Source organism: Gadus chalcogrammus, chromosome 7, assembly GCF_026213295.1.
Source record: "Gadus chalcogrammus isolate NIFS_2021 chromosome 7, NIFS_Gcha_1.0, whole genome shotgun sequence".
Lineage (NCBI taxonomy): Eukaryota > Metazoa > Chordata > Actinopteri > Gadiformes > Gadidae > Gadus > Gadus chalcogrammus.
Window position 1 is genome coordinate 9,378,252 of NC_079418.1, and position 27,500 is coordinate 9,405,751.

General features: G+C 49.1%; 1 protein-coding gene across 1 annotated transcript in view; it reads right to left on the bottom strand.

Annotated features, from left to right (window-relative positions):
* Window positions 1–25,085, bottom strand: part of LOC130385958 (guanylate cyclase soluble subunit beta-2-like) — a 31,905-nt gene extending 6,820 nt beyond the window's left edge. Inside the window, exons 1-14 of the mRNA XM_056594742.1 lie at window positions 24,988–25,085; window positions 24,739–24,833; window positions 22,149–22,309; window positions 21,642–21,741; window positions 21,120–21,317; window positions 20,801–20,828; window positions 20,140–20,215; window positions 19,133–19,234; window positions 18,783–18,884; window positions 12,003–12,111; window positions 11,257–11,453; window positions 10,102–10,225; window positions 4,380–4,528; window positions 3,729–3,875 (exon numbers count right to left, since the gene is read on the bottom strand). Of these exons, the coding sequence (XP_056450717.1) occupies window positions 3,729–3,875; window positions 4,380–4,528; window positions 10,102–10,225; window positions 11,257–11,453; window positions 12,003–12,111; window positions 18,783–18,884; window positions 19,133–19,234; window positions 20,140–20,215; window positions 20,801–20,828; window positions 21,120–21,317; window positions 21,642–21,741; window positions 22,149–22,309; window positions 24,739–24,833; window positions 24,988–25,085 (1,686 nt within the window). The remainder of the gene's footprint in view (window positions 1–3,728; window positions 3,876–4,379; window positions 4,529–10,101; window positions 10,226–11,256; window positions 11,454–12,002; window positions 12,112–18,782; window positions 18,885–19,132; window positions 19,235–20,139; window positions 20,216–20,800; window positions 20,829–21,119; window positions 21,318–21,641; window positions 21,742–22,148; window positions 22,310–24,738; window positions 24,834–24,987) is intronic.
* Window positions 25,086–27,500: the final 2,415 nt, after the last annotated feature.

A 27,500-nucleotide genomic window follows, 5' to 3' on the forward strand; every position in this document is an offset into this window, starting at 1 on the left:
GTTGCTGGAGGACAACTTTCTCAATGATTTTACTTATGAAGGGTAGATTTGATATTGGTCTGTAGTTGTTAATAATAGAGGCATCTAGGCTCCGCTTTTTTAAAAGGGGTTTAATAACTGCAGTTTTCAAAGCTTTTGGGAACTTGCCTGACTGGAGAGAGTTGTTAACTATCTGCAATATGTCTACTGCTAGGCAGTCGAAAACATTCTTAAAGAGGTTGGTAGGTATAGTATCAAGGCAACAGGTGGATGGCTTTAGTTGTGTCACAGTTTCCACAAGATTTTGAGAGTCTATAACATCAAAGCATGCCATCCTTGCCACGTAATTTTTGCCTGAACAGGGTGGTAGTCCAACATTTTTGTTTGACGTGGAGATATTGATGGCGCGTCTGATACCTTCAATTTTATCAATATAAAAAGCTGCAAACTCATTGCATTTCTGCGTGGAATGGAGATCAGGTGGAATTTCTGTTGGGGGGTTGGTCAGTCTGTCAACAGTTGCAAATAGGGTTTTTGCATTATTAGTGTTGGTTTTAATGATATTGGAGAAAAATGTTTCTCTAGCATTTTTTAAGTCTAAATTGTAGGCACGGAGGCTCTCTTTATAGATATCATGGTGAATATGAAGTTTTGTTTTACGCCAGATGCGTTCAACCTTCCTGCATTCTTTTTTCTGTGCTGTTACAGAAGCAGCTTTTCTCCAGGGTGCCTTTTGCTTTCCAGAAATCGTTTTAACCTTATAAGGTGCAATGACATCTATGACTTTCAAAATGTTCAAATTAAAGTTTTCTACAAGATCATCAGCAGAACATGGGTTTAGAGGTGGTAGCAAGGAGATGGCCTTTTTAAAAAGTACATTAGAATCTTCATTGATATACCGTTTTTTGACAGTGTTTGATTTTGTCTGTATGTCGGGAATAAAAGATATGTTAAAGAAAACACAAAAGTGGTCAGACAAGGAAGGATCAGTCACAGAGAGATCAGAAACATTGAGGCCCTTTGTGATAACCAGGTCTAGAGTGTGCCCCTTACAATGAGTAGCCTCTTTCACATGTTGAGACAGTTCAAATGTGTCCAAAATGGTAAAAAGTTTTTTTGCACACTTGGCATTCAAATCATCAGTATGAAAATTGAAGTCACCAGTTATAACTAGACAGTCAAATTCTGTGGAGATGCTAGACAATAATTCTGTGAAGTCATCGAAAAAATTTGCAGAATATGTGGGTGGCCTGTAAATAATTAATAGGAGAACTCTGGGGGAGCATTTCAATACAGCACTAAGGTATTCGAACGATGGAAAATCACCAAATAACATCTGTTTCCCCTGAAATACATTTTTAAATATAGCAGCAACCCCTCCACCTCTTTTTCCAGATCTACATGCATCAAAAAAGTTATAGTCGGGAGGAGCTGTCTCTATCAGAACGGTAGCACTGTTATTTTGTTCCAGCCATGTTTCAGTTAAAAACATAAAATCCAGTTTAGAAGTGTTAATAAGATCATTAACTAAAAATGATTTGTTATTAAGAGACCTCACATTAAGTAGAGCCATCCTGATGGTGCTGTTGATAGGCTTTAAGGTTTTTTTTGGTTTGGAGGCAATAGATATGAGATTTGTGAGGTTAGCAGTGTGTCTAAGTTTCCCTTTGTTTACTCTCTTAGTGGTTACAGCATGAATGCGAAAGTTGCCCTGCTTTGACGTAGGCAACCTTGGGTTCAGCAGATTATGAGAAACTTCCTTTATACTGTGTCTACGGCTGAACCCTTTTTTGTCTCAGTAATAGTCAGGACTACTATCAGTACGGTGGTGGGGGTGGGGCGCCATCCTCCTGGGTGTTAGCATCCTGCGGCCATGACGTGGCGATGCTATCATTGACACAGATGCAAGTTTGATGCCAGCATGTTCCAGTTTCTTAAATTCGGCTGGAAAATCGCAAAGGGAGACATCGGAGCTGGAGTTGTTGTTGTGGCTATGGGAGAGATGAGGCTGGAGGTCATCATCGATGGGGGAATGCAGAGGAGGGGGGTGGCCGTTCCTCGCCAAGCCAGCATCAGCGATGGGGGAGGGCACAGTGTTGATGGCGTCGGGCGGGCTGTTGTCTCTCTTCAAGGTCTGTGGGCTGTCTGCTATCTGTGTGTCAGATAGTGGCAGAGTAGTTGTGTGGGGGAGGCTGTAGTCTCGCTTCTTCTCAGCCTGTGCTCTGATTGTGGCCTGTGCGTCAGACCATGGCAAGATTGTGGCCTGTGCGTAAAGCGAGAAGAGAAGATTGTCCCTCAACAGTTTTGAGCCTAACCTGTTTGGGTGTAGGCCATCTGCTCTGAAAAGATATTTGCGCCCCCAGAATAAATTGAAATTGTCAATAAAGTCCCTTCCTCTTTCATTGCAGACTCTGGAAAGCCATGTATTCAGTGCAAGTAGACGACTGAATCTGTTTATTCCCCTGTCAACTGTTGGTATGGGTCCACTGATGGAAGACTTGATGTGTATTTTGTCCAGTGTATCCAATAGATCAGTGTAATCCCTCTTCAGAAGTTCTGACTGTTCTCTTTGAACATCATTAAATCCTGCATGCACAATAATCTGTGAGATTTTGGGGTTCTCCAATATGACTTTGGCTAGTTTATGGTTGATGTCACTAACCATTCCATATGGGAAGATGCATGTTTTGATCTTCTTACCGGTTATATCCTTGATAGTTGAGTCTCCTATAATCAGAGTGTCTGGTTCGTCTGCTTTCTCTTAGATGGGCCCTTGTTGGACGGTGGCAGACACATGCGCAGCCCGCCTCCGTGGCGACTGGTTGTTCCGTCTCTGTCCGCACTGTCCGTCCGGACGCATCTCGGGGCTCAGGGGTGCATCGGTGGCAGGCGCGTTCGTGGACTCTTGAAGTGGCAGGAACCGGTTCTTCAGTGGCAGGGTTGATTTGAGTGACGGGCTAATCCGGCTGATACATGTAACTTTAGCTTTGGGTAGCTTAGCATTTGGTGTTGAGTGAACTTGTTGATTCACTTTGGTATGTTGTTTTGGCTTAGCGCCGACTCTGTGCCAGTGAGACGCAGCTGGAACTGTCTCTCTCTTGTCCAGCTTCGGGAAGGATACAATGTAGCTTTGATCATCTTGCTGTATCTGAGTGAGCTCAGCAAACTCACCCATCGGCACTGTATCCTGTGATAGTCCTTTGCATTTTTCTACTGCTGCTAGTCTCGTTTCAATTAAAGCCAATGTCTGTTTCAGTTTGGCGCAGTCTGTGCATTTCCCAGTCTCCGTGCCTGAGATATCCGAATACAGAGGCATGTTGGCGATAGGAAAGTCCAAGGCTTTTTCTGCGGTCTGATCCGGGAGTAAAAAGTGCCAAAATGTATTGTTGAATCGAGCGATTGAGGACGACGGAAACAAACTATATACTGTTAGGTAAATCAAATAAGATAAAGTAGATCTGAACGATGAATTAAGTAGTTTTTTCCAATGCCTAGCGGAGCTTCGGGAAACATGACCTATCTCTCTGCTCTCTCTCGCAAAAGCCTGGTTTTGTTACTGGTTTTGATGGTGCTGCTGATAGCTGTGGTGGTATTGGTGTTGGTGGAGGAGGTGGTACTGGTTCTGATGGTGCTGCTGATAGCTGTGGTGGTATTGGTGTTGGTGGTGGTGGAGGAGGTGGTACTGGTTCTGATGGTGCTGCTGATAGCTGTGGTGGTGTTTGTGTCGGTTGTCATTCTATGTTACTCACCTGTATGGGTTGCCCACTCACGGGATTGGTCACTTCTCGGGCAGCCAATCGCATTCCTAGGGCAAAGTTGGCCACTCTGTGGGCGTGGCTAGGTGTGGGCACCGGGACTCCTCCCACGACCATATATGCATCACCGATGGTCTCCACCTGGTAGAGAGGAGAGGAAAGGAGGTTAAGGGGAGGAGGAGAGGGGATGGGAGGGGAAGAAATAGTTCAGGGGAGGAGAGGAGGGGAGAGAGGAGGAGAGGAGAGAGGAGGAGAGGAGAGGAGAGAGGAGGGGAGAGGAAAGGAGAGGAGAGGAGGAAAGGAGAGGAGAGGGAGGAGAAGATAGGAGAGAGGAGAGGAGAGAAGAGGAAAAGGTAGGAGAAGGGAGGAGAGGAGAGGAAAGGAGAGGAGAGGAGGAGGGGAAAGGAACCGAGAGGAGGTGAGGGAGGAGAGGATAAGATAGGAGAGAGGAGCGGAGGGAAGAGATAAAAAAATTAAATAATAAACGTATGATATACCTCAATTTTTAGGCTAGATCAGTCATGATACTTTTTTTTTGTGTTTTTTTTTGTTTTTCTGTTTACATTTCAAGGCCCGGGTCTAAGGGGTCCAGGGGCCGGCTCTGGCCCGCGGACCGGCAGTTGTGCAGCCCTGGTCTAAGGTCACCTTGTAGACGTCGTGGACACTGGACAGGCGGTCGAAGCGGGAGTACATGGAGTTCAGCATGTGGACGATGCGGATGGGCTCGCAGGCGGAGCAGATGTTGGTGAAGGTGACCACGTCGCTGAACAGGATGGTGCACACCTCAAACTCCCCTGGGGACACAGAGATCCAGAGAACCAGTCAGAGAACCAGTCAGAGCACAGTGGTGGTGCACACCTCAAACTCTCCTCGAGACACAGAACCAGTCAGAGAACCAGTCAGAGCACAGTGGTGGTGCCCACCTCAAACTCCCTTTGAGATAAGATAACCAGTCAGAGCAAAGTAATACACAGACACTCAAAGAACCAGCCAGAGCACAGTAATACACACACACTAAAGGGCTGGTTACATACATAGAACCAGTCAGAGCACAGTAATACACAGACAATAAACGGCTGTTTGTATACAGAGAACCAGAGTCAGGGGGAAACAACACATGTTTAGTTTTGAATCTTTTTTAATTAAAATATTTTACTCTCTCTCTCTTTTTTAAAACAATTAGCAAATGAGAATGAATATAACTGACGATAAAATCTATTATTAAAATAAAATATATATATAAATATACATACATACATACATACACACACACACACATACATACATATTAAATACACCGACACACACACGTATATGTGTGTGTGTATATATATATATATATTGTGGCAACCCGGTACTCGATTGGGCCGGGTTCAACGGATAAACAACACGTTTAGTGAGGGTTAAAGCCATCCAAGGCATTTATTACATCCAACTTAAATCAAACACGAAGTAAACGCGGTCTCTAGGGCCTTCGTGGGCCTCTAGCTGCTCGTGGACCCGAGCGCTTCCTAGCTCTCCTCTGTCTCCTCTCTGGTCTGCCCAAATGTCAGTCCTTTTATACTGCCTCCTCGGCTTTCGGCCAGGTGTCCCCCAATCACGCTGATTGGGGAGGCGAAAGGGCTGCTCTCGGTCGCCGTCTGGTGGGTGACGGTGGTACACGCCGTCCAGGACCAAGCCTCGGGCTGGTCCGGGCCGAGGCTTACGGGCTCTCCTTTTCTACGGTGGAGTAGTTCCTCTCATTTGGCAGCAGCTTCCGGGTGATATAGTGATGGGGTGTTCGTCTCCGGCCCAGCCCTGGGACAGGACTCCTCCCAGCCCGACCTCCGAAGCGTCCGTGTGCACTATGATGGGGGAAGCAAAGTCAGGGGCTATGAGAACCGGCTCCGAGCACAGGGCCTCGCGGAGCGTCCCGAAGGCCTGGTTGGCTTCCTCGGACCAGGTGATCCGATCTGGTAGGGTCTTCCGGGTCAGGTCGTTCAGGGGGCTGGCCAGCGTGGCAAACCCGGGGATGAACCGCTGGTAGTACCCGACGAGTCCTAAGAAGGATTTCACCCGTTTTTTGGTGCGGGGTTGGGGCCCGTCCCGAATGGCGGCCACTTTGCTTTCCTGTGGTCGGACGGTCCCCCGCCCTACCTGGTACCCCAGGTATGCCGTCTCCTCCAGCCCGAGACGACACTTGGCAGGGTTCGCCGTAAGGCCCGCCTTCCACAGCTCCCCCAGCCTCGCCCTCAGCTGGCGGATGTGGACATCCCAGCTGGGGCTGTAGATGATTATGTCGTCGATGTAGGCGGAGACGTAGTCCTGGGGGGGCCTCAGGAGCTGGTCCATCATGCGCTGGAAGGTGGCCGGAGCGCCATGTACTCCAAAGGGTAAGACGGTGTACTGATACAGCCCCCCTGGCGTTGAGAACGCCGTCTTCTCCCGGGCAGCCCGGGTCAACGGTACCTGCCAATACCCCTTGGTCAGGTCCAGGGTCGTGAGGTACCGGGCTGGTCCAAGGCGTTCAATCAGCTCGTCCACCCGGGGCATTGGGTAGGCGTCAAACTCGGATGCGTCGTTCAGCCTCCGGAAGTCGTTGCAAAACCGGTAGCTCCCATCTGGCTTCGGAACGAGGACTACCGGGCTGGACCAGGCACTGCGAGACTCAGCACCGGGACGTATTCTGAGAATTCGTCCCGGTGCTGCATGATGACCTCCCCGAGGTCTTGCTTCTGGGCCGGGCTGAGGTCCTCCCCCACCGGAACCTTCGGGATCTCGCGTTACGCCGCCAGCACTAGGGGGGCCGGGTCAGGGGGTCCCCCTCCCCCTCTCCACTGCTTCAAGATGTTGACGTGGTACACTTGGGTAGGCTTCCGCCTCCCTGGTTGTCTAACCCGGTAGTTCACGTCAAACCTCATACGGTCCCTGCCACTTGGCGAGGAATTTGCACTCTGCTGTGGGGACCAGGACCAGTACCCGGTCTCCGGGCTGGAAGGTTCGCAACTGGGCTCTCCGGTTGTAGACCCTCGCCTGGGCCTGCTGGGCTTGCCGCAGGTGTTCCCGGACGATGGGCCACACCTGGGCCATGCGGTCCCTCACCTGCTCCACGTGGTTCAGGGTGGTGCGGTGGGGGGACGGCTGGCTTTCCCAGGCCTCCTTGGCTATGTCCAGGATACCACGTGGTCGTCGTCCGTATAGGAGCTCGAACGGCGAGAAGCCAGTAGACGCCTGGGGCACCTCCCGCACGGCGAACAGGACGTGTGGTAGCAGCTGGTCCCAGTTCTTGCCATCCAGGTCCATGGCCTTTTTCACCATCTGCTTCAGGGTTTTGTTAAAGCGTTCCACCAGGCCATCCGTCTGGGGGTGGTAGACTGAAGTCCGGAGCTGCTTCACCTGCAGGAGCTTGAGTAATTCCTTCATTACGCGTGACATGAAGCATGACCCCTGATCCGTTAGAACTTCCTTGGCTATCCCCACCCGACTAAACAATAGCATGAGTTCCCGGGCGACCGCCTTCGCGGTGGCTGCACGCAGGGGTAGAGCCTCGGGGTACCGGGTGGCGTAGTCCACTAGTACCAGGATGTACCGGTGACCCCGCCTGGTCTTGGGCAGGGGCCCCACAATGTCTAGAGCTATACGGTCAAAGGGGGTTTTGATGATCGGCATGGGGACGAGGGGGTTCCTGACCGTGGCCCTAGGCGCGACCCTCTGGCACTCGGGGCACCCCTGACAATGACGCTCTATGTCCCGCTTGACCCCCGGCCAGTAGAACCTCGCCAGGACCCTTTCCCGGGTTTTGTCCATCCCCAGGTGGGCTCCCAGGATGTGGGTGTGGGCCACATAAAGCACCTTGCTTACGTACGCTCGGGGCACTACCAACTGTTCCCTCACTCCCCCCTCTCCTTCTGCGACCCGGTACAACAGTCCCCCCCTAGTGCTGAAGTGTGGGCGTGGCAGGGGACTCACCGAGCCTCGGGGCTGTCCGTCGTGGGACACAACGTGGCTCCAGGCATGCTTCAGGGCCTCGTCTTGTAGCTGGGTGCTGGCGAACTGGCCTGGTCGGGCCGAACACTCCGCCTTCCCCGGTAGAAAGTCTGAGAACTCAGTCAGGGTGGAACTCTCCGGCTCCTCCGGGGGGTCGGGTTGCTCAGAGGCCGTGAGGGTGTCCGGGGTGTCGGCGTGGTGGCCCGGCGACCCGGATCGGACGTTCCCTCCTCTCCCCGTGCGGATCGGGGACCCCGGTGGGGACGGACCGTTCCCCTCGGACCCCTGGTCCTCTACCGTCGACTCCCCGTGTGACGTCGGGACTCGTGTAGCTCCACAGGCCGGCCGCGCTCCCCTCGCCCCTCGGCGGGGAGGCTCTCTCCTGCCTCGGGATTCTCGGGTCGGGTCCCAGAGCCGGTGAAATATCGGGCAGCCCGATTAGGAGTGGCACCGGGAGGTGGGGTACAACCCCTACCCGAGCCGTGAACGCCCCGCGTGGTGTCCGAATGACCACATGGCAGGTCTCGTAAGTCTGTGTGTCCCCGTGCACGCAGGTCACCTCCATGGGTCTCCCCTCCCGTCCTCCCGCCAGGTCGGGGGGGAGGAGGGTGACCACGCTGCCAGTGTCCAGTACGGCCTGCGTGTCCCGGTTCATGACCCGTGCCGGAATGGTCGGGCTCCCGGACGGTCCTTGCGTCCAACAGGTCGCCAGCATACAGGGTGAGCCCCTCCCTCTGTCCGCGTAGGCCAACGGTATCGGCACATCCCGGTCTCCAGGGCAGGATCGGGCGAGGTGGCCGGGCTGACCACACCCATAGCACCGCCGCTGCTCGCGTCTCTCCTGAGACACGATCGGTGGGTCGGGCGGAGGGACCGGGAAGCCGGCCGGGGTTCCCCGTCGGTCTCGGCGGGTCTCGGCGGGTCGTGGGGCGTCTCCGGTGCCGTCGCTCAGGCGCTGGGCAACCTGCCAGTGCTCTAGCTGTCTGACTAGGTCGTCCACCGAGTCGGGATGGTGGTGGGCCAGTACCCTTCGGGCACCCGGCGGCATCCAAATACGCCTCGACGTCGTCCTCGGGCCTGAGCTTGGTGAGCCGGCTGGTCGGGGCGGTGATCGGGGCGTCGCGGACGGCATGCTGCGTGAGTCGGAGCACTGCTTCGCGAAGCAGCGCTAGGCTCTCTGCCGTCTCCCGCTGCTGTTCGGCGGCTTGCGCCTGCTGCTGTCGCTGGGCGGCGGCAGCTGCGCTCCCCTCCGGGTTCTGCATGTCGGACTGGGGAGGTTCTTTGCCGGGGTTTTGTAGTGGGGCCTTCAAAGGCCTGCACTCTCCACCGTATGGGGTAACCCGGTCCTTGGAGGGTCGGGTTCCAGGTAAGAATCACACTGGGTTAGGGTTTAAAGCCGTTCACGGCGTTTATTGCTCCAGACAGACAATGTTGAAATGGAGTACAAACGTTCAAGTTCTATAGGGTCTCCGTGAGCCTCTATCTCCTCGTCGCTGCCGTGCTGTCCTCCTGTCTGTCCTTGACCTCCTTTTAACATGGCTCCCCTGCCACCGGCCAGGGGTCCCCCAATCACACTGATTGGGGAGGCGAAAGGGCTGCTCTAGGTCGCCGTCTGGTGGGTGACGGCGGTACACGCCGTCTACCACTGTACCTCGGCCCCGCCAGGGCCGAGGTTTAAGGGGCGGGATGCCACAATAGATATACATATATATATATATAACTTAAGTCATTTATTTATAAAAAGGTGCAGGGGAAAAGGGAGGGGGCAAAAGGCAACTCAAATCTTCACCGGTTGGCGGCTGTCGTCAGGGTGCCCTTTCTGGCTCTTCCTGGGTGGGGCCAGAGAGAGAGAGAAAGATAGTCCAAGGTTAGTGGGGTCTATGGTCCCTGCCACTGACCTCTTCGCCCCAGCTCGACTTGGGGTTCCTCTTCGAGTCGTTGGGGTTCCTCTTCGAGTCGTTGGGGTTCCTCTTCGAGTCGTTGGGGTTCCTCTTGATCTGCAGGCCTCCGGTCGGGATCCAGCACGACACAATACACCCACACCGACACAACAGCTCTTCGGTCCACTTGAACGTAACTTCCTTGGTTAGTTTTAGAGTGATCAAGAGGGTTGGCCACAGGCCTCTTACCACTAGACTGGCCTAACGTGCCTCTGGTCTCCACACGCTCCTCCAGCCAGTCTGTCTTCAGCCTGTTCTGGTGGAGTTAAAAAGGGCCATATATATATAAAAATATAGCAAATAACATAAACATAATGAACAATAAAATCTATTTCTAAAAATAAAATCTTTTTATGCATTTTTTTAAACAAAAAAATAATGACCAAAATTAGATTAAACAAAAATCGACGATAGTTTGACAAGAAACCGGTTGACGGACAGGCGGCCGGACCAATATCTACCTGCCTCCACCTTGCGGCCCTCTCTCAGCTGATTGGCCACATGCTGCGGCAGCATGGCGTACAGCAGCGTCTCCGTCTTCTTCTTCTCCGCCGCCAGGTGGTGAGACAGGATCCTCAGCTCCTCCTGTCTCTCTCACACACACACACACACACACACACACACACACACACACACACACACACACACACACACACACACACACACACACACACACACACACACACACACACACACACACACACACACCAAATGTGGACATACACACACACACGCACACGCACACACACACACACAGCAAATGTGGACACACACAGACACACACACACACACACACACACACACACACACACACACACACACACACTTGCATGTACGTCTAAGGTGAAACACCAATTGATAAATGTGCTGCATGGCGTTGCATGTCTGCCTCCCAGTGGTGACAACAAGGTGTTACCTCACAAAGAATCTGTAACAATAATCCTATCATATCAATGATATTTGACTACGTAGTTGAACACCGCCATGACCAGTGAGCAGCAGGCTGACTAACGCCATGGAGAGAGAGAGAGAGAGAGAGAGAGAGAGAGAGAGAGAGACACATAGAGAGAGAGACACATAGAGAGAGAGGTACAGGTAGAGAGAGAGAGAGAGAGAGAGAGAGAGAGAGAGAGAGAGAGAGAGAGAGAGAGAGAGAGAGGGAGAGAGGGAGAGAGGAAGAAAGACAGAGAGAGAGGTAGAGGTAGAGAAAGAGAGAGAGAGAGAGAGAGAGAGAGACATCGAGAGAGAGGTACAGGTAGAGAAAGAGAGAGAGAGAGAGAGCGCAAGACTTAGGTAGAGAGAGAGGAGGGGAGAGAGAGACAGAGAGAGAGAGAGCGAGAGAGAGAGAGAGAGAGAGAGAGAGAGAGAGAGAGAGAGAGGAAGAGAGAGAGAGAGAGAGAGAGAGAGAGAGAGAGAGAGAGAGAGAGAGAGAGAGAGAGAGAGAGAGAGAGAGAGAGAGAGAGAGAGAGAAGCCTCACCTGGCCCAGAGCCTGTCGGATTGGACTCTGGGGCTGAGGGAGGCTGCACACCTGTTTCTCGTTGACCAATCAATGGTCATTAGGTTAAGCCAGCCGTCACCACACACACCGACAGCGAGAACCCCACCTAAACCCCACCTTCTTTCTCTCCAGCTGGTTGCTGAGCTCCATCTCGGCCAGCCTCTGCTGGTTGAGCAGGATCAGGTCGCGTGTGGTGTCGTGGGGGGCGATGTCGGCCAGGTGGAGCCCTCGTTCCTCCAGCTCCTGGAGGCTACGGAGCTTAGGGGAGCAGAGGTACAGCATGCAGGCCAGGGAGGGCATCCACACCATCTGGCCTGGAGGGGGGGAGGGGGGGAGGCAACAACAGCAGGGGTGAGAGGAGCGGAAGGGATAGGGGAGGAGAGAACATGGGAGGAGAGGAGGAGAGAATAGAAGGAGAGGAAAGAGGAGGAGAAGAAAGGAGAGAAGGGGGGAGAGAGAGAGAGAGAGAGAGAGAGAGAGAGAGAGAGAGAGAGAGAGAGAGAGAGAGAGAGAGAGAGGAGGCAGAAGAGAAAGAAAGAAAGAAAGAGAGAGAGAGAGAGAGAGAGAGAGAGAGAGAGAGAGAGAGAGAGAGAGAGAGAGAGAGAGTGGAGGCAGAAGAGAAAGAAAGAAAGAAAGAAAGAAAGAAAGAAAGAGAGAGAGAGAGAGAGAGAGAGAGAGAGAGAGAGAGAGAGAGAGAGAGAGAGACTGTTCACCTGGCCCGAGTCTGATTGGACTCTGGGGGAGGCTGCACACCTGTTTCTCGTAGACCAATCACACAAAAAAAGACAATGTATAAAAACAAAGATTTTTGTCGATTTAGCTCTTTTCCCAGGACAACAAAGATGGCCGCCTGTCCTCCCCACCTCTTAGCTTGAGGGCCGTGCGCTGGTGCTGAGGAATCATCTCCGTCTGGGTCTTCAGGACAAACTGACTGTTGATGAACTTCTTGATGCTGTCGATGGTGAAGGTCACCTGTTGGCCACATGAAGGATATATGTACCAGTGGCGGCTGGTGCTTTGTAAAGGGAGGGATGGAGTACATGGGACTCAAGTTGTTTCAGGGTGTTTTGGTGAGCAAAAATTAGCAGGGAGAGATAATTAAGTGATTAAAATGTATACAAAGCCACCAGTGGCAGCATTGTACTTTGAAAGCTGGTGGGCAGCATGTATTTGAAATGGACTACAAGGGCAGAAGGAAAGGTTGCAAAGTAAATTAGTCAAATCAGGCCTACTCTTGATTTGTAAAACTAAATTAATAAATCTGGGCCTATTTTTTCCCTCAATGACTGAAGCTGTTGGTTGTAATTTGGCCGTTTATATTCAGCTACAGTTGTTTTAAGAAAAATGAAGACACAAGACCAAAAGTGATGCCATTTAAAATACATCATGCTCTGAATCGTTAACTAACATCCTTTCCACAATATCAAACAGAAAGGTCAGAGTAACAAACATTGAAAAGAACAACAAGAACATTATTTCACTACTACTTACATGGTTGTAATCCTAACATTGTTTGAGGCAACTGTGGATGTTAATGGATGTTTCAGAATGTTGTTAATGGTGTTAAAGGGGACATATCATAAGAACAACACTTTTCCTGGGATTTGGGGTGTTGTTTTGGGTCTCTGGTTCTCCCACACGCATACAAACTTTGAAAATAGTCTGTGCATGATTTTTTGAGTGAGATATGCATTTCTGAAAGTACCCCGCCTACAGTTACCAAATGAGCAAGTCCGTTTCAGCGCCCCCTCCTACGTAGGCTCCTGATTGTAGGCGTAGCCGTCTAGGCTTCGCCTTATGGGCTTGTCCCGGGCGCATGCTCGCTCGCACTGAAAATGTCAACTATGCACCCATCAACGTGGGCACCGCCCACATCCCAGTACCGTGTATATAAGGCGGCGCATTCCGCCGCTCATCCTCCATGCTATTCTTTCAGCATTTGGAGGGTGCAGCAGGTGGGAAACTAGACAGCCACGCCTACAATCATAGAACTAGAGTTATAATATCATAACTATCATTCTTTTTCGTGTAGGCTACGCCGTCTAGGCTTCGCCTTATGGGCTAAGGCGAAGCTGTGAGCGGAGCCCAATCAATGTACTCCTGCTGAACCCCAGTCAAAAAACATAAGTCACATCAGACTCAAAAAAGCAGAGGATGTGCAAAACACAACAGCCTTATAAAGAACGAATTCCTCCTAGATCAAGCAAGGCGATGATCAAGAGAAAAAAGTGAGTCTGTAAAAACTCCAGCTCCAATCCGTGCTTCATGGAATCCATGAAAAGGAAATGAAATACCAGAGTATAGGGTTTCCATTAGGTCTGTTACCACCGGGGGCGGAGCTATGGAGTCCAACTCTCCAATAAGGAACTTCTCTCGTCCGTTTTTTTCATTTGAAAACAACGGCGGGAATGCTATACTGGAAGGCAAATCCAACTCGTCAACTGGTGAGCCAATAGGAACCCCTCTAGTCTGTTTTCCATTTGAAAAACGGAGGGAGAGAAATGCTGGCAGTCAAATCCGACTCTCCAGCCGGCGAGAGAATATTAACGATGCCGCTTAACAGAACATGCCTATATTCTTAAGCCTTAGAAGGGGCCCCGGATTCCAACACAGAGTGGCCGAGTGAGCCCCTGGACATGTCTAACATGTAGAAACGGACAAAGGGGCCGGGGGAAGACCAAGACGCAGCCGCGCAGATGTCTTCCACCGAAACGCCTCTGAGTAGAGCCGTTGAAGCGGCCATGCCCCGTGTCGAGTGAGCTTTAACACCCAACAGTGGCGCTAAGCCCTGCCGAGAGTAGGCTAAGCAAACACCTTCACATATCCAGCGAGTAAACCGTTGTTTAGAGAGAGCGCGGCCCCTGCCAGCATCGCTATAACACACAAACCACTGTTGTGTGGAGCGGAACGCGGCCGAGCGTTCCGCTACATACGTACATAGCCAGCGCCCGCACCGGGCACAGGAGAAGCAACTCCGCCTGCGCCTCACTAGAATGAGGCGGGGGGTGAAAAGCCTTAAAGGTCCCATGACATGCTATTTTATGTATTCTTTAATATAGGTATTAGTGGGCAACTAACACAGTATTCAAAGACGTTCCCTAAATTCAGCCGTGGTGCAGAGTTACAGCCACTCCGAGCCAGTCGCACATTTAGCTTCCCCCAAATGCGCTGTTTCGGTGGGCGTGTCAAGGAGGAGGGTGGGGGTGTGGCCCTGAGCAGCTTGCAGCCACCATGCGCTCTGTTTACAGTGGATGTATCGCAATGGCGAGGCGCACACCCTTTAGCCGTGTTCTGTAAATATTCTAGAACACACGGGAGTCCTGGAGCTCTATATCTAAATATTATCATATAGCCTACACAGATATCTATATCATATAATATATATTATCACGGCCAAAAGCTGTGTGAGCCGATATTATGAATCTCAAACGACCGCGTTGGGTTCTCCGACGTTCCTGGTTCTTCAACGTCCACATCAATGTGAAGACACACACTGTAACGCAAGTGTTTCTTGTTGGTTCTTTGACTTGTCTTGTATTTCCACAACGAGACTGTCGTGGGGGTTATCTGAGCCATGGTTGAGAAGGAATTGGGGGAAAGGAACTTTGGTTTGACTCGCTGAAGTACATGAACTGCGACATGCCGCCGGTTGCCGCGAGGCACCATCGCCCGGCAGCGGGCAGCCGGCAGCGCGCGGTTCAGTCGACTTCAGGTTGATGTGAAAGTGGAAGAACCAGAGACGTCGCAGAACCCAACAAAGTCGTTTGTGATTCATAATATCGTCTGGAGGCGCACACAATATGTTATATGATATAGATATCTATGTATTATATGATATTATTTAGATATAGAGCTCCAGGACTGTAACGCAAGTGTTGTACACTTCCTTGTTATTTGGATAACCGTTCTGCTGTTGGTGTGATGGCGCATCACGTCGGACTCTCGTCTCTGGTATTTCTACAACGAGACTCGTATTGGGGGTTATCTCAGCCAAGGTTGAGAATGAATTGGGGGGAAGGAACTTTGGCTTTGACTCCCTCAAGACCATGAACCACGACAAGGAGGAGAAAGGGATCTTTGCCGGGCAGCGCTTATGCACCTCCGCCTCCGGCGGTGGTCCCTCAGCGGGGCTCAAGCGGGAGACATTCGCCGCCAACAATCCCTTTCTCCTCCATGTCGTGGTTCATGTTCTTGAGGGAGTCAAAGCCAAAGTTCCTTCCCCCCAATTCATTCATTCGTGTTATGCGCCATCACACCAACAGCAGAACGGTTATCCAAATAACAAAGTGTACAACACTTGCGTTACAGTCCTGGAGCTCTATATCTAAATAATATCATATAATACATAGATATCTATATCATATAACATATTGTGTGCGCCTCCAGACGATATTATGAATCACAAACGACTTTGTCGGGTTCTGCGACGTCTCTGGTTCTTCCACTTTCACATCAACCTGAAGTCGACTGAACCGCGCGCTGCCTGCTGCCGGCTGCCCGCTGCCGGCTGCCCGCTGCCGGGCGATGGTGCCTCGCGGCAACCGGCGGCATGTCGCAGTTCATGTACTTCAGCGAGTCAAACCAAAGTTCCTTTCCCCCAATTCCTTCTCAACCATGGCTCAGATAACCCCCACGACAGTCTCGTTGTGGAAATACAAGACACGTCAAAGAACCGACAAGAAACACTTGCGTTACAGTGTGTGTATTCACACACACACATGGGGCGCTCGCACGGTCGAGTCTCATTGGCGGGCCAACGTCTCTGGGCGGGCCAGGCAGAGTAAGAGGAGGAGCTGAGATTCTCATGACGTCATGAGCACAGATTTCCAAATCAGCGCGCTTGAGCCTCCGTTTTTTTCAAAAAGGCGAGCATAACATCTAGTGCTCGTTTTAAACACCAAACGCAAGTTTTAGCCACTGGGGGACCATAGGCAGGCTAGGGGAACTCATATTTATGTTAGAAAACCTCATAAATTGAGATTTTCATGTCATGGGACCTTTAAGCACAATATCTCTCGACCGGAAAGAACTGTTAATGTTCTTAGGGAGGAACGCAGGACTAGGTCTGAGCAGCGCAAAGGAGCTGTCCTCGTCAAGCAACAAGCAGCTCGGGCTCGGACAGCGGTCAACTCACCGGCCCGCTTGGCAGAAACCAAAGCCAATAAAAGCGCCAACTTAAAGGACAGGGCATCCAAAGGGGCCTGAGACAGAGGCTCGAAAGGGTCCCTGGACAACCCGTGCAACACGGAGGGGAGATCCCAGCGTGGTTTAAGCACGGGCGGAACAGGCCTAACACATAGCCCCACACAAGAATCTCTTGACCAGTGGATGGCTGAAGATCGGCCTACCATCACAGCCTGCATGGCCAGCCGAAATGGCTGCCGCATAGACCTTGATAGTGGAGAAACCTTTTTCCAATAAGTACTGCAGAAACGCAAGCACACTTCCCACCTCGCATTGAGATGGGAGGGACAGCGTGGTCCCTGTCACACCAATCAGAGAAAGTGCCCGACTTCGTCGCATAGAGGGAAGAAGTAGAAGGGGCACCAGCACTCTGAATTGTGTTGATAACCGCTTCAGGCAAACCTTTGCCCTGCAGGATCAACCTCTCAGGAGCCAAACCAACAGCCGCCCCGATACATCGGGCGGGTGGTGCACTGTCCCGTGGGCCTGTGAAAGCGCATCCGATCTGAACGGTACCGGCCTCAGCGCCGTCCGTGAGAGCGCCGCTAGCTCTGGAAACCACAGAGCTGAGGCGGTTCTCCGGGGAAGCCACTATAATAGAGGGACAGACCCTGCCGGTCTTGACCCGTTCCAGAAGAGGAAGGATCAGCTGGAGCGGGGGACAACATGCATACAAGAGAGCCCGCGGCCAAGGTGTGTGTGCGCCAACGCATCCACCCCCAACGGGGGAAGATCCTGAGGGTTGAGAAAGAACCACCACCTGCAGAATGTGTTCTACCTGGACACGAATCGGTCCACCTGAGCCGTCCCGAACCTCTACTTGCCAGATTCAGTCTGACAATGTTGGGATGTTACCGCCACTCGCCTCAGCGGAGACCGCCGCGATACATGAGTTCCGCCCCGAAGTTCTGGGCGCCCACGATATGCAGGGCTCTTAGACTGAGGATATACTGATGAGCCCAAAGCCATAGAGCTCTGACCACGCCTTTCGGTGGAGAGCAGAAGGAGCGCACTAACCCCCTGTCTGTTTCTGTATGGCCGCCACCGAGCACGCTGTCTGTCCTGAATTCAGAACGTGGCGGCCATGCACCAGGTGAAAGAAATGCAATAGCACCTTCCTCACAGCGACGAGTTCCAACACATTTATTTGTGCTGTAGGGGGCGTAAGCTACTCGCCTCCGACTGAGTGGGAGAGGCACGTTCCTCCCAAACCCGTCAATGTGGCGTCCGTGAAGACCACTACCTAGGACGTTACTCTGCCCAGGGGAACACCCCTGAGAAGGGCGGGGGGGTTTCCTAATATCCGCAGGTCTGGTTAGCACTTGAAGCGGGGTAGGAGGAGCACCCTGAGCTTGTGTCGCATGGGGTTCAAACCGGGGGGTTGGCGAGCGAACCACCGCTGGAGTCTGTGCATAAAAGGCAGACCCAGGGGAACCACGGGATGGGTGGCCGCCATCAGCCCCAACAGGCGCATGATGGACAGTGCGGTCACGTTTCTGCGAACATCGCAAAGCGGGAGTGTTGCCAACAGGTATGGGCGTCTCGGCGCGGAGTGCGAGAGCATCGGCTGTCATGTGGGCTGAGTTTAGAGGGCAAAGCCCCAAGGGGGGATTAGACAATCTGCCGGCTGGGGAGCGGGGAGCTCTTTTCCCAGTTGATGGCAAATCCCAGGAAAGAGAGATGGTTTATCACCGTCATGGTGTCCCTTCTCGCAATTTCTCGCAAGGAACACTGGCCAGGAATAACCCGTGTTCCTCGGCCCCCATCCGCCTCCACAGCGAGCTGTCTAGACGCCGCGCTCATGTCCGCTGAACAGGCAGCGAGCCGTGTAGCCGCTTCACTCGTGCCCGATGAACAAGCAACCACCGCCAGCCATCTTGCGGCTTCCTCCGGGCCGTATGCCTCCCTGCCAGCCGACAAGGAGACCAGGGCAGAGGAGAGCAGGGCGAGGTTGTTGATCGCCGCCGCAGATTGTGAGGCACAGACGAACACTCTGTCCGTCAGGCCGACAATCTGCTTCTGGAGGCGGTCGGGGGGCAGCGGCTTCTCGTTAGGATACCATCCGGCGCCCGGACAGAGAAGCGCTGCCAGGTCTGGTTCCAGGCGAGGATCCCTCGCCGTCGTATCAGCCCACTTCACTCGTGCCTGATGAACAAGCAACCACCGCCAGCCATCTTGCGGCTTCCTCCGGGCCGTATGCCTCCCTGCCAGCCGACAAGGAGACCAGGGCAGAGGACAGCAGGGCGAGGTTGTTGATCGCCGCCGCAGATTGTGAGGCACAGACGAACACTCTGTGCCTCACGACACAGCCCTTGCTGCTGTGTCGCCTTGACGCAATGTTGACAATTTTTGAACCATTAGGCAAGGACGTAATGAGTCCGTAAACCCCCTTGCGTTGCGTCGACTTTGAATCATAACTCAGCCTTTAGTGTAGTGACCTCCTCTCTGGAGGGTCGGACCTGGGGGTGGACGATGGTGAAGTACTCATCGATGCGGATGTCTTTGGTCTGCAGACCGGGGACAAACTTCTGGATGTTCACACCTGTCTGCTTCACCTTGAGCTGAGAGAGAGAGAGAGAGAGAGAGAGAGAGAGAGAGAGAGAGAGAGAGAGAGAGAGAGAGAGAGAGAGAGAGAGAGAGAGAGAGAGAGAGAGAGAGAGAGAGAGAGGGGGGAGAGAGAAAAAAGAGAAGAGAGAGAGAGAGAAAGAGAGAGAGAGAGAGAGAGAGAGAGAATCAGCATCAATCGCCACACAGTGTGCAGCGATGTTCCAGTGCAGTACTACACGCAGCCTACAGAGGGCAGCCTTACGTCCTGGTCAAACACGATGTGGAAGGGGAACGCGTTGCAGAAAGCTTTCTCCTCCATCCACAGCTTGTCAGGGTAGGACGGGGTAAAGGTGTAGCGTAGGTTCTCTAGGGTTAGGCATAATACAGGTATATAGATATTATTGTATACATTGTGAGTGTTGATATTTTATGTATTATGATGTAATCTGTGGCATAATAGGGTAAATATATTTGGCAGATTATTATATTGAATATTTCATGCATCATTATATTGTAGATAACATAACAGATTTTTTTATATTATGAGTATAGAAATGATATATTATATAAATTATGAATATACATATTATACAAATGATTATGTTTGATTAGTAGCTAATTAGTGCAAATAATGTAGTGATTTATTATTATACAATATCGATATAATTATTTAGATAAATTGTTACATAAATTATTTGAATTATTATTATTATGAACTTACATAATAATCATCACGATAATAATAATTTATATTTTTGTATATTTGTATGCATATTTTTAAATAATATCTATACATGTTTGTATATATATATATTATATATATATATATATATATATCTTGCATATATTATTATTATTCATACATATAATAATCATAAATAAATAATAATTATAAATTATATTATTATGATTATTGCACCTTTCCTCAGACAACCACCAATAACATAGACATTATACAATATTATTATTAAATATACATATATATTCTTCTGATTAGTAGTGGACCTTTTCCCAGGAAAAACACTGATAATCACAAAAACACAGATATTACACATATATTATTATTAAATATACATATATATATTGTCTTTTATGGGTTGTCTTTTTAACTATTTATTGTTAATTTGTAATGATTGTTTTGTTGCATATATTCTCTTTTTTTTTTACTTTAAATGTATTATTATTATTATTATTATTATTATTATTATTATTATTATTATTATTATTATTATTATTATTATTATTATGTATTGTTCTGAGTAGTGGAGCACCTTTCCCCCAGAGGACCACGCTGCGGACCAGACCCCAGTGGCTCCTCACCCCCCGGGGCAGGGGCCCCTGTCCACTGGGTGGGGGCCCTGAGAGGCCGGGACACCGTCCCTGCATCCCCTTAAAGGCATCCGCTTGCTAGAACAGATGGAGGGAGGGGGAGAGAGAGAGAGAGAGAGAGAGAGAGAGAGAGAGAGAGAGAGAGAGAGAGAAAAAGAAAGAAAGAGAGAGAGACGTTTACAAACCATTTCCAGATGAACCACCAGCATTTGAAACAAAAGAACAGGCAAGAAATAGACCAGTGGTTCTCAAATTGGGGTCCGCGTGCCTCTAGGGATACTGCAGCGGGCACTGAGAAAATTTGAATTAAATTTAAAAAAAAGAAAGAAAACTAATAATAACATATAACAAAAAAAAAATTATTCACCCCCTAGCAGCACACAACCAATCAGAGTATCCAATGGCTCCAATCCTCAGACGGGCCACACTCTGAGACTCTGCCTGTTGAGTCGGACCAGACACCGTCTGGAGCGCAGCTCCAAATGCTTCCAACACAGCTGAACACGGCAAACAGATTTGTTCCCGAACTCTTCCAAGTATCTCCCGATATTTCAGATCGTTTCATGTGTAACACTTGGCTAGGAGAAACTGGGGATCGCACTAGCGACCTTCCCTCAGTGGCAGTGAAGCTGAGGGGGTCTTGCTCAGGGACACCCGAACACTGATCTAGGAGGAGCCGGGGATCTGCAACCTTCGGGTTCCAAGTAAACGCCCTCTAGTAATTATCAACAACATGTTTTACGATTATTTACAAGTGCTGTGTTAATGGTCCCCTATCATATGAAGTTAGACCACTAGAGAGGTCTTCAGGTCTAAAGATAGACCCGGAGGAGCTAGGAGGAGCCGGGGATCGAACCAGCAACCTTCCGGTCACCAGCCAACCTGCTCTACCTCATGTCACATGCCTCCCCAAATAGAACAGCTCCTCCTCACCTGTTGGGGGTCCTTGGCCCGCCTCTGCCCCTTCTCCACCACAAGGGCGGCGCTACGCTTCTGCTGCTTCACCAGGAACACCACGTGCTCCTTCTTGCCCGTGCGCTCGTCCTCCTCTGATTGGTTGAGGATCGTCATGGTGACCTCGCTGTCAAAGAAGTCCTTTGCCACCGCCTCGATGATCCCTGGATGGGGAACACATGTATATACATTTATATTTACATTAAGGGCACTTCTTAACGCGACTTAAAGCGACTTATGACAGTTCATGCACACATTCACACATTAACACCCATTCACCCATTCATACACATTCACCCAAACATTAACCCATCCACACACACATTCACTCATTCATACACGCATTCACCCATTCACACACACATTGACTGAGTCACACACACATTCTTCCATTCACGCACAGCGTCAGCGGAGTTGCTGAGAAGCTGATAGTTTCCTACCTCTTACGATGTGGTAGAGTTGACCTAGTTCCATGGGGTAGAGGTTACCTGGTACTATGTGGTAGAGTCCTTTGCGGTCTGAGTAGTAATGCAGCAGCATGCCGTCCCCCTCAATCTTCTCCACGCGGAACGAGGGTGCGTTCATCTCCTGGTCCGGAGAGGGATGGTATTGGACGTAAACAAAGATTCACAGAGGAAACGTTAGCAATGATGGAGCTAATATAGCAGTGGGATGTCGTTGTGCTAGATTTTAAGCAGGGACCCATATTTTAGCTGTTTATGTGTCTTGGGTATACGTGTGTTAGGTGTACGTCATGTGTTTTAGTTGTGTGTGTTTTATTGTTCCTTCGGGCGGCCACCTGGTAGGACAGGGCGAGGTAGCTGTGTGTGTTATGTGTGCGAGTGAGGTGTGTGTGTATGTATGTGTTAGGTGTGTGTGCGTTAGGTGTGTGTGTTCGGTGAGTGTTCGGTGTGGCCACCTGGTAGGACAGGGCGAGCTAGCTAGTTGTGTGTTAGGTGTGCGTGTGTGTGTTTTTGTGTATTTGTGTGTGTTACCTGGTAGGAGAGGGCCAGGTAGCTGTGCAGGGCGTCCAGGTTCTCTATGAACTCGGTGAGGTTGCCCCCTAGGGTTCTCAACATGGTGTCGTAGCCCGCCTGCTTACAGAAGCTGAAGAAGTGTTCCCCGAACAGCTTCAGGACCACCTCGGGGGACACGTCTGGGGGGGGGGGGGGAGACATACACACATACACAGGTGTCGCAGAGCCTGATGACTACTGGCTCCTGACAACCATCTTAACCTGATGTGGTTGTTAGCAGGTTGGCCTTTTTGTTTTTCCATCTTCTCTTAGCTATCTTTGTTGTGTAAGGGGAACAGGTTAACCTAGTGATTGTTAATGGTTTTATGAACATCCTTACCGTACCGACAGCGATATATTTTTGTTTCTCTTTCTTCTGACAGATGCCCTTAATGGACATGTAAATGTGTTTCTATTGTAAAAACCTATTTAGCTATTTTTGCCCAAAATAGTAAACCTGCAATGAGTTTTTTCCTTTCAATACACAAACAAAGGAATTTGATTAAATTCATCCCACAATTGATAAACCTTTCATTCAATTGACCCAATCTCCCAACACACTGGATTCAGGAAACTATTTTTTTTTTCCAATCCCAGGTGTATGGTTTGGTTGTTTGGGTGAGGCTGGGAAGGGGGGGGGGGGGGCGGTGTTTGAGGTGTTATATTCAATTACAGGCTATTCCCAGATCAACCAGATGCTAACTTCTCACCTTCTGCGTCCCCCGGTCGCCCGGGATTGCGATCGGGGTGACCGACACTCAAGAGAACTGAAGAAGCAAATCAAATTAGCGGACCGAATCCAGACATCAATTGGGTGTAGTATGGCGCACCTTCATAGAGTTTGTAGAGAACCTTTTTTACAGAAACGCAATCCTGATTTCTCTGAATCAGAATTATAATCGTTTTTCCAACGTGACTGTAGTGTGACCTATTGATAACTGATTCTTGGATGTTTATATCTTAATTTTGTTATTCATTTTGTTGTAGTTTTTTCTGTCTGTCTGCATTTTTTCTTTTTTACATCTGCCTCTTCTGACATCACAAGTGGGCGTGTCCATCTAGATGTGTGATGGATAGATGAGCAACGTTTGCTACAGTCCACGGGGTAGCCTGGTAGACTGATCTATCCAGCGCACATCTAAATGGACACGCCCACTTGTGATGTCAGAAGAGGCGGATTTTCAAAACGGCCTCTAAAGCAGGTGCGTGCTGTCCAAATGGGCAGGTGGTAGCCTAGCTATTGCCAGACCAAGCTCAGTTGTAGATTACACGTTGGTCTGGGGAAGCTGCTGTCATTTTCTTCAGCACAAGAGGCGTGATCAATGGGCCTACTTCAAATGACTCTGTATGCAATTGGCTGCATGCCGTCACTTCCCTGTCGTCATTGTGTTAAACCAGCCAATAGCGCACCAGGGGGAAATGGCTCTGGTGATTGGCTCTCGCAAAAACATATCAAAACTAATATGAAATGTATTTCTTTTCTCAAGACCCTTCTGCAGGGCGAACTCAAATCGCCGGCAGAATGGGTGGGGCTACCCAGTCTAGGCAGGCGGGGCAGCGAACTACTTGCAAAAGCATCCTCTCAAAAAAATGAACCCTCAGTAAATCATTAATCCAAGTCTATTTTTAATAATGTGATTGGCACATTAACCATCTATAGTTTCTGTAGGCTTTTGAACTGGTCTGTAGACATCAAAGTTTGGACGATGGTTGGCGATCCTATGAGTTTAAAGTGTCACGCAATGTTGGAGCAGGGCAGCTCAGCGACTATGTTTATCGCATAACCCTGCAGGCTCCAATAAGAATTGCAATCCGCGCTAAAAGACGCCTCTATGGTCGTAAAGCAGTCTGCCCCAATGGTCATATTCTATAACTGTTGTTGTTTTAACCCGAATAATTCCACCAGTATCTTTCGTTACTTTATCAGATGTAGATATTGCGAGTGGTTTTAATGTAGCTCAAAATAGACATATTAAAAAACATGAACATTGTGGGTGTTGTCTTAAAGGCACCCAGTGCAACTTTATGTAAACATTCAATGAAAAATAAACATTCAATTTCTAGTCTTTTTTACACGTAGTAAGTTTCATAACTCCATACCATTACATATCGACATTCAAGGAGCAAAGATGAGACGTCGTTGTGTGGTGAGAACTGATAGAAAATCGTAAACAACAACAATCGCCGGTGGGGAGAAGCCATTTTTCCATTGACTGGAAGCCTGCTTTATTTATTGTAGGTTACAAAAAATAAAGAAAATGGTGGCATTGTTGTTGCATTTTCTATCAGTTCTCACCACACAACCGACGTCTGATCTTTGCTGCTTGAATGTCGGTATGTAATGGTATGGAGTTATTGAAACTTACTACGTGTAAAAAAGACTAGAAATTGAATGTTTATTTTTAAGCCTCGAAAGTTGCACTGGGTGCCTTTAAGGGAGTAGTTTCTGCCCCACTGAAATTTACGGTCACCGCACGCTACTGTTGTAAATGCTATTATACTCACACCTGGTGGTATAATATGGGACCTTTAACTATCGGTTAACTAATGGTTTTAACTAACTCCCTACCCAGCATGCTGCAGGCCTCCTTGACGAGCCGCAGGGTCACAGTGTCGTCGTAGACCTCGTAGGTCATGAAGGTGTCCTGAACCTCAGCCAGGGAACTGGGCGAGAGAGAGAGAGAGAGAGAGAGAGAGAGAGAGAGAGAGAGAGAGAGAGAGAGAGAGAGAGAGATTTATAGATAATATATAAATATAGATAATATAAAATATAAATTCAACATTATAAAGGTGTGCTGGCGGGTGCATGCAGACTGACCTGAGCTTCTCCCAGGTCTCCTCTCCAAACTTCTCCGTCACCAGGGACTTGAGGCAGGTGTTGATGAAGCCGTACTGGGGTGGAATAAACAGGTACATCTCTCCGGTAAAACACCTTTCTCATCCATTTGCTTTCGATTTGCTGTGCAATTAGATAACTTTATGTTTTTATTCACAGGCTGTTTCCGGTTACATTCAAATTCAGCGAATAGAGGAAGAATTTAAGTCCTGTGTGTTCACAAGCAGGGTTGCCAGATTGGGCCCGATTTTCCTACCGAATCTGGCAAAACCGGCTGCAGCAAACCGGTATCAATGTTCCCAGATATATAATCCAGTAAAATAATCAAAATAAAGCAGTTGAGGAATAATGTGTGTTGATATATATATATATATATTATAATTTTAATTGAGTTACTCTTGGCACCGAATATAAAGATACATTTAATTTAATATAATTAATTTGGATTTTGCAGAATCTAATATGCAAGATGAACCCCTTTCATGCCAGATACAAATTCAGCTCATATATGAAATAAAAAGGAAAACATGGATAGATCAAACTTTATCGTCCACTGAATTTACATAGGCCTACTGGAATTGTATTGGGCACTCTAACCCTAAAACACAGCAAACAACACACAGACAATATAAGTTAAGTTACATAAATACATAAAATAGAATATAAATACTAACATCAATCGCATCAAATCAACTTAAACATAACGTAATATAAGCACGGCTTACCATTTCTGTTGTCTCTCTGCTCAGGGTGTGATACACAGACTCTCATGTAGCCTACCTTTTATAAGACGTCCCTCCGAGACCGTACCCAGCTATCAGGTCACCGGACCTCGGTCACTTTTAAAGCGATACAATTAAATGCTTAGTTAGATGGTATCTAGATGGAATACAATATCAGCGTTTGAGAACTTCTCTGAAATGAGTAAAGGCTTTATTCGGCTTTAACATACTTCCAGAAACACACAGACACACAGACACACACACACACGCACACACGCACACACGCACGCACGCACACACACACACACACACAGAAACACACAAACACACACAGACGCACACGTGCGGAAACACACTCAGAAGGACACAGGTCTCAAACTCCTAGTGGCTGTGGTGTTGGATTCATGGCCTCAGGGCCGGCGGTTCGATCCCCGACGCGCGCACGCGCACACGCACAGGGATGTCACCTATATGGTAGATTTGGACGTTGCCTGGTAAGGCTAATAAACGTCACAACTATTAGGAATATAGGGGACCATTAACATAGCACTTGTTAATACTGTTCAACTATGCTGTCAATAACTTCCTCCACATCTCAAGGCTTATAAAATGGATTTGAATGGATTGGTAAGATATTTGCAGATCCGTTTTATACTGGAAAAAGTTTTCTGTGAGTATGGATTTATGTTCAAATGTTAACGAGGATTTCCCTTATAGTCGTACAGATTAAAAATAAACAGACTTATCGTCAAACTATTGACACAAATCATGTTGCCACAAATCTACACCCATACTTTCGGAATAAATGTGACTGTAAATTTTTTTTTGAAACATAAAAAACAGAAAACGTTATCCACAACCAACGCTAGAAGGCGCCATGATACCGTTAATGAACCTTTCAGACGGTTTCCCATTCATTCCGTTTCACCAGCCAGCAAGAAGATACAAACCCTTTTAAAGGATGACATCATCCCTCAAAATAAGTTCAAACCACCCCAAGCTTCCCTTGCTATTGAATTTATCTTTCCGTACCTTCTTATTTTTTTATCTTTTTTTCCAACGCATTCTATTCTCCAGCAGAACTCCAATGGTCATTATTTAACTAATACTCGTATATCTGGTGTCATTCACATGGCGCTATTAGAGGTCCACCACTATTGCTGCCCCCAAGAAAATGACGACCAATATCAAACAAGAAACACAAACAAAATCATTACATTCACATTCAGGGCATTTAGCAAACTTCCAACGGTTCAGACACACATTCATACACACCGACGGCGAATTCAACCCCGGAGGGCGACAGCCAGCTCATCAGGAGCAGTCAGGATGAGGTGCCTTGCTCATGGGTACCTCGGCATTCAGCTAGGAGGAGCTAAATGTATGTTTTATTTTTTTCATCGCTTCCCTCCTGTTCGTCCCCCAAACTCTTCCACACTTGTTTTTTTTCCCATGTTGAAATGCTCTGATCTTGATTTGGTTCCTGATTATGCAGAGAGTCAGCAACATGTGACCAGACGTCCTGCTGGGAGCGTAATGAAGAAAAGGATTTAGTTTGGTTTCATTTAGCCAGAGTGCCTCTCGGTTGACTGCGCCTGCGCGCGCGCGTGCGTGCGCGTGCGTGTGTGTGTGTGTGCGTGTGTGAGAATATCTCAATTTGTGTGTGTGTGTGTGTGTTTTTTCTGTGTGTTTTTATTTGTGTGTGTGTGCGTGTGTGTTTTTATTTGTGTGCGTGTGTGTTTTTCTCTGTTTCGTTTGTGTGTGTGTGTGTGT